General features: G+C 36.2%; 1 protein-coding gene across 1 annotated transcript in view; it reads left to right on the top strand.

Annotated features, from left to right (window-relative positions):
• Window positions 1-424: 424 nt before the first annotated feature.
• SLC26A7 (solute carrier family 26 member 7) overlaps window positions 425-14,370 on the top strand; it is a 66,846-nt gene continuing 52,900 nt past the window's right edge. Inside the window, exons 1-2 of the mRNA XM_088056089.1 lie at window positions 425-614; window positions 13,796-13,906. Of these exons, the coding sequence (XP_087912215.1) occupies window positions 425-614; window positions 13,796-13,906 (301 nt within the window). The remainder of the gene's footprint in view (window positions 615-13,795; window positions 13,907-14,370) is intronic.

Here is a 14,370-nt window from a genome sequence, read left to right as displayed (position 1 = left end):
CAGATTAGCATAGCCCAGCCTATATCACACACACACCCAGTAATACCTCATTTTGCCACTGGCATGAGGCCAAAAGCACAAGCATTACAGGGATATAAAGAGGGAAGTTACTGCAAAGAATCACAAACTAACGTGAGACTAGACCAAATTTTTGCAAACAGCAGAAAATGTGATCTTTGTTGTAGATGGCTCGTGCATTTAATGTAGATGTTTATATGATTGAAGCACTTAATAAGTGTTTTCATTGAGTATAGTTACAGAACAGCTGCAGAAATCTGAAGTGCTTCTGTTCATTTTTATTTTTTTTTCTCCGTAGTTTATAACTGAGAAATCTCAGAAGAAATCTGGAGACTGACAGAGATCAGGGTGGTTCCTCAACTGTGCACTCTCCTGACAGGGGCACTGCGTTTGTGGGGTAGGAACGATGACAGGGGCAAAAAGGAAAAGAAGCACAGTCTGGAGGAAGATCCAGGCTGTTCGCTTTGAAGATATCAAAGCCTGGTGTATGAGAAGGCTGCCCATCTTGAAATGGGTACCTGTCTACAACTGGAAGGAAAATTTGGTTCCTGATACTGTTTCTGGGATGATGCTAGCCATCCAACAGGTGACTCAAGGTACAGTCAACTCATTTCAGATTACTAGTTTATCTGGTCATATCTAATGTTGATTGAATCTAAATAAAAATATAAGGAAAAATATATAGTCTTAACTCATTTATAGAGTGAATGTGCAAATGTGGATAGAAATGCATTGTGGTATTGTAGTTAATTTCTGTGGAACTTTACTATTTATCCCATACCTTTGACAATTTTTCAAACATTTAATATGGAAGGTGAGAGAGCAGTGAATCTATTCATACTGGATATGGTTATATACAGTGTTTTATCTGTTTTATCTTTTATCTTTACACCTTTTTCTCTATTTCACACAGAAAAAAAAATATAACTAAATGATAATTGCACTATGAGATATGCTATTCTGGAAGAAACATGTGCATGATACTGTTACCTGTAAAAATCCAAAACACAACAGGAAAAATTCACAATTTTCTGTGCATAAAGAATATTCCTGGCAGAGATATTATCCAGGGAGAGGATCTGTGGCATTCATAGCTTGTATGCTGATTTAATGCTGTATTGCATTACCTACCACACCTCTTTTCATGCAGCAATACAAAGCAGGGGTGGAGCTAGATTTCATTTTACAGATTAAAAAAAAAAAGAAAAGAAAAAAGGAGAATAAAAAGAATAGCTTCCCAAACCCTGCACAATGACCTGCAGAAACTTTAAGCTCCAGTCATGTTGCTTAGTAAAGTGATTTCTACAAGGAAATAAATGCTTTTGTCAGTTTTTGGTGTGTCTTTGATAATGTCACCTTCTTTTGATAATTTCTTATATTTATCTCAGACAAATCACAGTTTCTTATCTCAGATGGACTTTAACTCTTTCCTTCTTGTGAATGACATACGTCGTTTCCTAAGTCCTCCATATTAAGTATGCTTAACTGTCATTCACATTGTTTAATTATAAAAATGCCTTTAATTGAATTATGCTGGAACTGGAAACAACTGATTTGTGTAAGTATTTGTGCTTTTAAAGTAATTAGGAACATCTGCATTGGCATGATTTAAGGACTTTAATACTGTAAGTCTGCAAAGTATCTAATTTCACTGGATGTATGTATACAACAATTAATTAAACTGCTGCAAATAAGAGTATGTTGAAATTCATCAAAAACACTATGTTAAACAGCATTTCTGCAGTGTTGGTAGTTTTAGGAAGGATTTTCATGTTTGACTCTTGTACCAAGAAGTTGTTTACTATAACAGATAAATTTAAGAAGACCCAGTGAAGACAGAAAATACAGGTCTGAGTTTTCTAGATTATTTTTAAGTACTCTAGAAACAATTTTATCCTTATTTTATGCTATTTAAAAAAAAAAAACAAACAACTTTGAAACTGGTCCTGGTCTGTTTTTTCTTTCTCTGCTTGCTGCTTCTCAAGATTTTGGAAAGATTTTAGGGGATGAAATAGGAAGAGAGTTAGAGACCAAAGTATTTCATCATGTTTGTGGTGCTTTCCCTAGTGTTGTAAGCATTCTAGTTACCAGAACTATCCTAATATTTTCACATGAAAACTTATACATGAAAAGAAGTTCCATTTGTTATATAGCACAAAGGAAAAAATCCCAAATTTTGTGGGGTCCTATTGTGACTGCTTTCCTCCACCCACAAGATAAATCAAGAAATTTTGTAATGCAATGCAGAAATTCTAATAATAGTAGGGAAAAAAGGTAACTGATGTTAATTGGCTTGTTGAGCATAGTGTCAGCCTCAGCAACAGGTTTAAGCAAATTCAAGTATAAGGAAATAAACCTGAGTTATGGAAGTATTTTGAAAAATGTGCAGTTGTATTTGTACACAACAGTTTTCTGAGTGATGAAAGCTGCAAACTTGAGGGTGGAGAGCAGTCCAGTAGCTTGAGAATAATCAAGAAAGGCCTTCCAAATGAGCTGTGTTTTTCACATTTTCCTTCTGTGGGATATCTCACTCATCTGGCCATATGCAGACTATTCAGGTTAAAAACTGCTTCGATCTGCTGTAATGTGCTTGTGTTCCAGCTTCTAATCTAAATTTTAGATAAAATTGCTGGTTTCTCTTTGTATAGTAAGGAAGAAAATCACTGTCCTTACTGTGTTGTAGTGAAAGCAACAAAACTGGGCTGGGGAACAGGAGACTGAGGGGTGTAGTGAGATGGAAAGTAAAGGCATGGGATTATCATGATGCACTGCTGGGCATTTGTGATGAAAGAGTCATTCCTGAAACCAAGCAGTCATTCTGAAAATGTTCCTATAGTTGTTTTGTTGTCTGCTAAAAAGAAGAAATAAATATTAATTCAGGAGTCCCAAAATTCAGTGCTCTTTACCTATTGAGATAATAATTGTATTGTCTCTGTATGTATCCCCCTTTATCTTCTTATACAGAATATGGAGAAAGAAATGTCAAAGATAATTATGTTTCTAAAAATTCTATGAAAATATCACGTAGGAGAAAGGCCCTACAAGTTCTAACAAAAAAGAAAACCCTTTCAAATGCACCAATTGGTGCAAAGGTCCAGCTGAACTTGCACAGTCTGACTCCGAAGTCAGTCACCCACAAGTCAAAACCAGTAAAGGAAATCAGGCTTCATCAGTTCCAGCTCTTCAATATTAGTTCCAAATGTAGTTTAATAATGCTGACACAGAATCCTTATTTTTACTTTGATACCTAAGGTTGAAAAAATAATCTTTGAATCTAAAATTAACTTCATGATGCAATCTTGAAGTTTGCTATATATTGTAATAGGAAGTTAAGAAATTTGAGCTTTTATATTTTGGTAATCACTACATAATTTGTCTCAAAAACTTCTCAAAACTCTGTTATTGGTAGACCAGAGCAAGATATCTCTAAATTAACAAAATAAATCTCTAATTTTCTTGTTGGATTAACATTCATTGCTCTCTTCCCTTTCCCTGTAAATATATATAAATTATAATATATAAATATAATATATAATATATAATATATTATATTATATATAATATATTATATATTATATAATATTATAATAATATAAATTATAATAATTTATAATCCCTGTAATTATATATAAATATAATACCCCATCAACAGTCATTCTATGAAGAATCTTCTTTCCATTTAATTCTGTATCCCTCATCCTTGCAAAAAAATTCAAGTGCTAGATCCATGTAAATGTCTCATAAATGCCTAACCTTCTTTTTCCTTTCCAAATTGAAATCATGCTAATAAAACAAAGGGTCTGCTGTGCAGGTAAGTAGTTCTCAGCAAGCTGCTTTTGTGTTCTGCACTGGCCAATGAAGACTTAGTTGATAAGAGTTTATGAATATTAAGTTATTAGAGAGCATCCAAAGGAGGGTAACAAGGATGATGAAGGGCCTTGTGGCTAAATGAGGAGCAGCTGAGGTGACCTGGTCTGTTCAGCCTGGAGAAGAGGAGACTGAGGGGAAACCTCGATATGTTCATGAGGGGAGCTGGAGAGGAGGTAATGATCTCTTCTCTCTGGTGACCAGGGACATGACTTGAGCAAACTGAGTCAGAGTTGGGTTGGATATCAGGTTCTTCATCTGGAGAGTGTTTGGGCACTGGAGCAGCTCCCCAGGGAAGCGGTCACAACATCAGCCTGACAGAGTTCACGAATTGTTTGGACAATGCTCTCAGGCACATGCTGGGACTCTTGGGGATGGTCCTGTGCAGAGCTGGGAGTTGGACTCGATGATCTTTATAGATCCCTTCCAACTCAGCTTATTCTGTGATTCTATGCCTGTGAGAGGTGATGAATGACTGCATCTACATCACTTTTTTTTCTTTCCTTTCATTCACTTATTAAGTTGTCTGTCTTGACTGACAAGTTTTCTCACTTCTGCTTTTCTGAGTCTCTCCCACATCCTTTGAGGAGGAGTGAGTGGCTGGCTGGGTACTTAACTGCTGGCCAGAATCAACCCACCACAGGCATGATTCATCTGACTAAATCTAACCATCTGCTTTGTTAAGATCAATTAATTATGTTAATAAGATTAGTAAATAGATTACTCTTAGTGTAACGGGATGGGCTCAGGTATAGACACTGGCGAGGCAGATGTCAAAGTTTAGGTGTCTTAACCTTTATATCCATGGCATTGTGAGTAATAAACAGCTCATGTTTAACAGCTCATGGTTAAAGGCAGGTCTTACTGTTTTCTTTCCTGTTTTCATCCATTGACCTCTCACAATATAATTGTGGATTTTTTGTGTGGCATGGTCACCCCATACTAATATAAGAAGAATTCTTTAATCAGCCTGGGTCTGAATTTTTCTTGGTTTCCTTACATGATAAAATTAAGATGCATTATGATGCAGTCTTTCCATGTAGCTAAATCTCATAAAACTGTCATCATGTTTTTTTTCTGTAGCCTTCTGAACATGTGCTATAGTCCCATCATGACTCTTCAGAAAGTAGCTGCCTAGCTTATTTTCACAGTGGTAACATTTATTGCACCAAGCAAATTATTTGTCTTTACTTTCAAGGCCTTTCATGGGTGATTTTTCCTGAAATAATTTATTCATTACCAAGCTCTTGACCCATCTACCATTAATCCATTTTGTTATCCTTCTTAGTTCAGTCTTGTCTTTTCAAAGAGCTTTTTGCTTCAGGATTTAAATTTTGCAGTGTATATTTGTTGGTAGTCATACCTCAGTATTTTGCTATTTAGAATGTGGGGTTTGTGTTTTTTGTTTTTTGGTTTTGTTTTTGTTTTGCTGTTTGTTATTTTCCTGGGCAGAATTGTGCACAGACACTGCTCACAAAGGCTGGCATATAGAAGCCATGTAGCTAGTACCATGACCCATCACTAAGCTTCCCTGAATTCCCTGAACACAAGAGAAATAAAGAAAAGTTTGTCTGAAAACAGACCCTCTGCCATACAGCTGAGTTCATTGCCAGAGGAATTATTACCCAAGTTAGTCTGCTTGAATATATAATTTAATGTGTGTAACTTATTTATGTTCTCTATACAGGTAGGGGACACAGATGTGTCTGAAGAATTTTGGTCATGACATGCTGTAAAAATTAAGTGCTCTGCATAACACTTGAATTTGTTTTGTTCTTTCTGGATGTAAATTCCTAAAGTAGGTACCTAACTTCAGACAACATCAACCCTTCTCTAAGGCTTCTTCCAAGATCTCACTTGAGGTTTTGATAATTATAAATCTCATCTTCAAGCTATTAATGACCAGACAGACTCCTGCTTATACAAATATATGACTTAAATTCTCTTTTTTTTTTTTTTGTAATTTTATGGGTGATGATAATACTTATACCCTGCACTTTTCATTATAACAATTTAGAGCTCTTTACACTGTCCACTAATAGAAAAGTTTATGGGTGGGAAAATTAGACACACAAAAATGTTTTTGCTTGAAACAGAGAAATTACTTATACAATACTACATTGAGAGTTTATGGTGCAAAGAATTCAGGTTTCAGTAGTTTGATACTGATATGAATGTCTAACACTGCAGCTGACTGAAATTCTTCCAAAAACCCCCAAACCTACAAGAGCTTTCTCAGCCTGTAAAAAAATGAGTACAAAAAAAAGGCATGCTACTTTCTACTGAAGTATTTGGTCTGAATGGAAGCCTCAGTGCAAAATTAGAACTTTGACTCAGTTTCCTGAAGGATGATGACTTTGCCATGTGGGAAATGGTCAAGCACATGGATATATAACTGATACCAAACAGAGAAAATGAAACACATTCAAACTGAAGGCTGAGATGGGTAATTGCCATCTCAGGATTCTGAAAAACTAGGTAAGTGTTATTGTGTATCTGGTAACACATACCCTAGGTGATTCTGTCAAATTTGGAATTATTTATATGATTGATAGTGAGCATAGTGTTGTATCCCAGTTACAAGTCTATATTGCAGATGAGGGACTGAACCAGATGCAAGCCATGGAGTTGTATTTCTATTTAGTAATAATAAAAACTATAATAATAATAATAATAATGAAAAAAACATATGCATGTAGAGCAATAAAGGACATCAGAGTGATTGATTCAGCTATGCAATTCTGAAGCAAGGCTCTAGGACAGCTGGTGGGTTTTGCTTCAGATTTATGTATGGATTCTAAAGACAAATCTGCTGCTGCTCTCAGTTAGATGTGGTTTTAATGATGTGTTGGAAAATAATTAGCCTATTTGGAAAAAAAAGGCTGCTGTGTGAGTTAGGAGGTGCAAAGAAATTGATGACCACTTGCAGTGCAGTCTGTTGATCCATTATCACAAATATAGTGTGTTGTTTTGATTGCCTCTGTTCACGGAAGGTGATCTCAGTAGAAGAAAAGGCTAGGAGAAGGAGCAGAAAAACAAAGATTATATTTGGGAGAAAACTTAAATGGCTCAGACAGGTTAATTAAAACATGAGAAGGTTTTTTCCTTATCAGGAAAGATTTTTAAATTAAAAGGCAGTTGCAGCACATGGAGAAGTGAAAATAAAGTAACATGAATATGTTTAGATTTAAAACTGGAATTAGTTCTAAAAATATTGCATTTAAATATTGGGATATGAAGATGGAACTTCTTATCACATAATTCCATCCACAGATGTGCTAAATTACAGGCAATTGTGTTTGCCTGTTTTAAGGGGGAATAGACCACAAGAGAGGGTCTTCACAATTTTACATCCCCTTTCAATTTTATGCTCTCTTTTGAGCTGAAGCTCAAAAAAAAGAAGTGAAGTTTTGGACTTCTGTATATATAAGAAAAAGTTAAGTCAAATGTGTGGGAGTTTCAAAACTAAAACACTGCCACTGTATTTCTGATTCAGTCTTTTCTTGCAAAGTTTGTGGAATCATAAACATTATTCTGTTTCTTTTGAAATAAAGAGTTTTCTGTGTTACACTGTATGTACTCAACAGCTGCCCATTGGAAGCATGAGGGTGGAAGATTTGGACTTTCAAACTTAACAGATTGCAATGATGTCAGTGTTTGTAGTTTTAAAAAAATATTTTTTTTGTAGGCAGCTAGTACAGGGATATGCTTCATGTAGAATTTATACATAATATTGTACATTTGCTGCCTTTCCTATGACCTATCATGAACAAGAACTGCTTTGGCTCAAGAGGATTTTGGTAGGCTGTTTTTTTGGAGGGTGGAGGGCCCTTGAGACATATTTTCTCTGAAAGTTAAATATGTAGATGGCATCTGATGAAATCAGTATTGTTATTTCTGCCAACTTCTTTTCTTTTTTATTCTTCAAGCCCAATAATAACTCACTGAGTCTTGGTGTGGTTTGTATGTTTTAATTAAAGTTAATTTAATCTGGAGCTGGATTTATTGCTGAACAACTAATTCCTTAACACTGGCTGGAGACCTTGACATTAAAAAAAATTGACTATACTGCCTTCCTGCATTCCAGAACTGGTGCCCAGTGTTTTGGAAGGCATGATGCCAAAAACTTCTATAATTTTTTTTTCTTAGCTTTTCATGGAGGAACCCCAGCTGTGTCTTCTCAGGGGTGATAGTTGCCGGGGGTTTATTTCAGGCTCAGATCATAAACGTAGACATAAGTGTACTCTGAGCTGACTAACTGGAGCTAATAATTTTATTAAGGGGTAAAGCTGCCTTGTAAATATACATCTGGCTTACAAATAACACGCATAGATGAAATCAAATAGGCACATTAGGAAACAGAGCCAGAAAAACCTCCTACAGAATGCATTGGAGGATCCACGTAGTTCGTGATTTGTGGAAGAGGGTGTTCAGTTGAACTCTGTTATAGCTCTCCCATGCAAAGAATAATGATGTAAGCTGAATATGAAATTTAACATGCTAGTGAGTAAATGTGGGACAATGTTTCACACTTTACAACTTTCTAGTGGAGGAGCAGAGCACTTAGGCTGCTGTGCATCCAATATTTTATTTCTAATGTCTATAAAAATTCTTCCAAGTTACACATGTGCTAATACAGACCTGTCTAACAAACTGCTAGAAATGTGAATTCAGCTTCTGGATGACCTCTGACTCCCTTGGGGCCTCCTGCCCAGGTGCACTCTGGTGTACATACACTGTAGGACCAGATGAGCTGCACGGATCCCTGTGCCTTGGGGTGCCTGAGCACCATGGACAGAGACTGAGAAACCCAGGAAATGTTGATACTTGAAGGAGGAAATGACACCACATATAATCTTCCAGATCAAAAAAACATTAGTGTTCAGATCCTTGGCCATCAATTTGCCAAAATGAATGCCCTTTTCATGGATTTCAGCAAGTCCAGCTCATCTGGATTAAGGCCTGCAATCACTTATGATAGGTTTTTGTTTCTCAAAAGATTACCTCATAGTTACCTGCTTGCCAGAAGTTTCTTATGGCTTCATTCTCTGTTTATTCTTACTGAAATACAGAGAAATTTACCTATAATCCACATTCAAAATGCTTCTTTGATTCTGGAGGTGGCTGAATTCTTCAGGTATTATGGCTGACTGGTGGACAATAGCTCACAGAACTCACTGTGAAACAACATAAAATCTTTGTGGTATTTAGATATTGCGTCAAATTCATCCTAAAGGGGTCTTAGCATTTCATCTCAAATTGTCTGTCAAGACTGATAGACTTTTTTGAGGAGCTCTATTAAAAGAAAAGAAAACAGTAGAAATTCTTAATGTTCTGTTTTGTACATATCTAAACTCTATTACATACAGAAGGGTCAAGTTGTCTTGAATAGTGATATCATAAGCGGGTCGTGCCATCCACTTGTTCCTTGTTCCACAACGCTTGCACATTTCCCTTTTGAACATTAAGATACAAATGCCAGTATCTGGAGATCTGTAAAGTAGCAGAACAGAACAGTGTTTTCTCAAATCTCCCTTTGATGTGGTTGTCAGATGGTACATTGGGAGAGCTGCATTTCAGAGTCTGTCAAATACTGCGAATTCAGGTACTATGGCTAACACAGCTGAGGTGTTTAACTCTCACCAGGCTGAAGGAGACAGCTGCAAGGGAAGGAACTGCACTGAAGGATCCTTCATAAAAGAGGGGGGCTGCCAAATCCACATTGTGTAGTCTCTGAAAGATTTATGACTCATTTTTAAGAATCTGTCCTTCCATTTTGTCTTTACATCCTTCATTTGCCTCAGGCTTTGAATGACTGAAGAACCAAGGAACGATTTTAAGCTCTTGGTACTTTGTCACTAAATAAATAAGATGGAAGGTACGATCCATTTGCGTAGCCCCAAATGGCAAATGGGGCTGTTGAGTAACAGAGGTCTTGCAAGCATGAGCTAAATGTCCATTGAGTGAACTGATACTGAACTTCCCAGTTTTTGGAGGTTAACGATATTATTTCCAAAGGTTTGTTTTTTGTTATGAGCTTTTACGAAGCCATTGTCAAAGAACCCCCCAGAACTGTAGGTTTGTGTAGGAAAACTGCTATGAAACATAATATAAATTTTTTTCCTGTGGTGGAAAAAAAATTCTTGTTTTTTTCTTCAATAGAAGTTAGCTATCCTAGAGTTAGAAATTAAAGCTTGGGATATGAGTCATTGGTTGGCTGATTTGTTAGTTCTCCAAGAAGCATTTATAGGATACTGATCAAATGTGTATCAAATCTACATTTTAGGGCATCCTCAGAAATTACCTTTCTTACTATATCATAGAACTTTGTGAACAACTGGAGAAATTGTATTTTTCTGAAGCATCAGAGAGCACCCACAACAGCAGATAGCATTTTTGAGTGGGATAAGAGGAATTAGTGTAATTTAGGTTTCCATAAACCTGGGGTCTGACCGTCTTATAGTCCCACTTAAGAGTAAAATGTTACAATTACAGAAAATAATTTGAATATGCACTCTATCAGAAAAACTTTTAAAATATATAGCTTTTTACAGTAAACACTGAATGATATTAATGTTGATACTCCTCAAATTAATTATAGGCTTAATAATTTTCCTGCTTCTTAATTTAATTTCTGCTTTGCACCTAGTATTTCCAAAAGATATGGTACAGATTTCCTCAGATGTATTTTTCATGAGCATATTATCAGATGCAGAAAACTGTTAACTAGTTGACTATACTCTGGTGATTGATAGCTCTTCCTGTGGAAAATATTTTTTCATTGCTGTAGTTTTGGCACTAATCTGATTAGCAGAAACTTCCAACTTAAACTGAGACCTTTCTCCTGTGGTAGGAGATGGCCTTGTTTCTCTTCGTATCAAGCTTGTTATTTTGCAGTTCCTTGCATTTGACACCGAGCAACAGTGTTGAACATCTCTTGCTTTTCAGTGTGGTGTGCCAGAGGATTGTTAAGCACCTGGTGCTAGTCACAGGTCATGGTTTTCAGTGAAAGTGTGTCCCACAATGTTATCTTATGATAAGGAGGTAGTTAAACCAAACAATATTAATGTACTGTATCCAAACTTACTGTTCAATATTTGTTTGCGTTTCTTTTCATGGAATTTATTTTCCTATATGAAAACCTTAATGTCACTGCCATGGGGGCTTCTCCATATTACCAGTGAAGATTATGTGAGATCCTTACTTTATGATCTATTTCTTTCAAGTATTACTCTTTGGAATGAAAAAAAAGAAAATGTTTCCTGTCTTTTGACAGGAATGTTCTTGAGCAAACAGAATGCATTGCAGTGAAGTTTAATTCAAAAATTAATGAAAATTAAATGAATTAAATAAGCTTAAATGTACTACTGATTACATCTTGGAAAGTATTTGAACCTTTTGAATATTTTATGCCTAATCAGAAAATCAAGTCTTTGCTGATTCTGTTTTATGGTGCCTCTCTGTTCTTAACGCACTTCAGTAAGTGACATGCTTCAGTAATAGGAGTAAAAACCTAACAAACAGAGCCAGGAATCAAGTCAAAGGCTGGTAATTTTAGCTCTGTCCTGATTGCCATGACCATACCATGAAAAACGTGACACATTGCTTCTAGGAACTTAATACAAAATAATGTGAGAGGTCTAGGCATGAAATGGAGAAAAACAAGGGCCAAATTTAAATTCAGATTATCTGTCTGTAAACAAGTGATATTTATCAGCAGCAGATCATCTGGATTTATAACCATTACTAGGATTAACAAGCTCTTCCCAAAAACCTTCAAAAGTACCTACCTGGCTCAGCATTCTGTACTGCAGCTTGAGTATTTCCCTTATGCTTGTCAACACAGACAGGTCACTTCATTTCAATTGTTATAATTAAAATGAGACTGAAGTTATACTGATTTTTCTGAATACTTTACTTTTTGGAGAGTAAAATAAATTAGCCTAGCATAATGCTTTATTGCAAGGCTAGAATGTATGTGAGTAGTATTCAACTAGTGAATTAATTCCAAATTTTTTGTTTCCTTTTAATTTTCTTCATAGAATGGTTATAATGGAAGGGCTTTACAGTGTTAAACAAGCTTTAAACATTTCTTTCTCCTATTCTCCATTTCCCCCCACCCACTCCATGCTCTATTTTGTCTGGATAGGGTCATGCAGTTCTCTCCTGTGCTGTTTTTATTCTCCTCAGGCACACCCTTCAGTGTTTCTCTTGGGTCAGAATCTTCTTTTACCTCTATTGATCATGTGAACGTGGACGTTGCACTACAATTTCAAAGGGCTTTCTTCTGGTTTATGATAAAAAAATAGCTGTGCTAAGAGAAACATGTAGAAGTGATTATCAGTGGATGCACTAATTACAAGGCTCAATAACATCCATGTCCATTTCTGTTTAAAAGAACTTTAAAACTAAACACATTTTAAAATATCTCTTCTCCAAGTCATACTTGATAGTGCTACTTTGCTGAGCACAATATGGATGAAATTGATCCATGTAGGATTCACCTCAGCAAAATCTTCACTGTGAGGTTTTTCTAAGAATGGCTGAACTGCTTCATTGAGAACTTGACACTTCTGATTTTTTTTTGCATTCTTTTGCCTCCCCCCACAATGTGCACTTTGTTACAGACTTAAATGATTTTGAATAAAAATGTTCAGAATAGTCTCTGAAAGCCCATAAACAAAGACACTCTTTGGCCCTCTCCATTCAGCCCCATAACACCACCCTTTCAGGTAAAGAAAGAACTGCTTGTAAAGAGCTGCTTTCTGGAGCAGTTAGGAAAGCTTGGTGAGAACAATTAATCCTACAGATTTAGTTTTCTTTGGGGATTTCTCATGTACACAGAAGGCAACTCTATTCCACAGATCTGAATCTCCTCTGTCACAGAGCACACCTGGCCACTCTCCCAGCACACACAGGTCTGTCCTAGGCTTGTGAACACACTCAGGTTGAAGATGGACTTCAGAAAAGCATCTTGTGTGTTACACAGGCCAGTCCCTTCTTCCAGAGTGCATGATGAGGTATTCACCAAAATTTATGGAGCAACTGTGCAAGGCAAGTTCTCCTACTCTCATTTCCAGTAGTAAGGGCTGTGAAATGGGCACAGAGCCTGCTGATCTGGGAGTCTCCTGCTGATGACTTGCAAGAAGCCAGTGCAGTCTGACTTGCAATCTTAGGTATCTCAAGCTCAAAAGCAACCAAATCTCCTGCTTTGCAGGACTGTCTCTGTTGAAAGTTGAGTTCCTCTCCAAGACTTTCTAAGAAAAGGGTGGATGCTATTCTTTATGGCTAAGCAGTAAAGGTAATTAGTAAGTCTATAAAGTTAAACCTGAACCAATTCCGTTCATTCTCCATCTCAACGTGAAAGTCAAATACTTTCTGTTTTTGAACAGTCAGCTTCACACGATGAAAGAAATGTTAATATCTAAAGGCTTAAAAACTCCAGGCACCTAAAAGAGGATGAACTCTGGAATATTTTTTTGTTTAAGAAATTAGAAGAAAGCAGACTGAAGGGGCTCCATCCAAACCAAAATTACAAGTTTTGAAACATTTGTAAGAAATGACCATCCCACTGCCTGGAGACCTGGAAGTCTCAAACCCATGTTTGTAGGGTGGGGGTGAAACAATGCTGCCTCTTCCTGTGAGGCCTGGCGATTGGAAGAGTCTTGGAACCACTGATGGAGACATGATGGAAACATGGTAGGATATGCGGATTTTGATGATGAAATGAAAATTTCTGATCCTTATTGTACAGTAGTTCACTCACACTCTATGTTTTAATAAAGGAAGGCAAGTTTTTTCCTGCTCTTAATAAAATTGTAGACATTTCCTCATAAAAATAAAAAATAACAAAGCAAACAGTACAGTTTTTTCTTCATACTGTGAAGTAATTCTCTTTAACTTTCTATAGGGCTGGCCTTTGCTGTTCTGTCTTCGGTTCATCCAGTTTTTGGTTTATATGGATCTTTCTTCCCTGTCATTATTTATGCCGTATTTGGAATGGGACGTCATGTTGCAACAGGTAAGTGTCTCTTTGCTAAAGTCATTTTCAAAAATAAGGAACTGGATACTGAAATTTATTCTTGTGTAAAGGTTAATGGAAGGAAAATTATCTATGATTAAATAGAAATAAGATGTTTTTGTGCTTCTCTTTACAACTATTTTTTGTCAGTTTAAGTACTTTAAAGAGCCTCATTAAAAAAATATTGGAGTTACTCCTGCCATTATAATTTAATATTGCATTGACACTTCCTTTGTAAATGTAATTTAGTAAGAGCTTTTGTATTTTAAATCTGCTTTAGAAATCTGCTTCAGGCTAAGAGTTTAACAAAGGTCTCTGCCAATAAGATGTATGTAAATGGAAATGAAAAAGCTTTGACTGACTCTTAAACCATAGAAAACACACATTACCTGTCACCTGTCTAAAACACAAATCCTGCATTTCTCAGGAAAAGAAAAACAAAAACGACCTTCTGAGCACATTAC

This window comes from Pseudopodoces humilis, chromosome 1 (assembly GCF_049639895.1).
Source record: "Pseudopodoces humilis isolate 2021_Gansu_Grassland_sample_001 chromosome 1, ASM4963989v1, whole genome shotgun sequence".
Taxonomy (NCBI): domain Eukaryota; kingdom Metazoa; phylum Chordata; class Aves; order Passeriformes; family Paridae; genus Pseudopodoces; species Pseudopodoces humilis.
The sequence above is the reverse complement of the archived record's forward strand: the minus strand, read 5'-3'. Positions and strand labels throughout refer to the sequence as shown.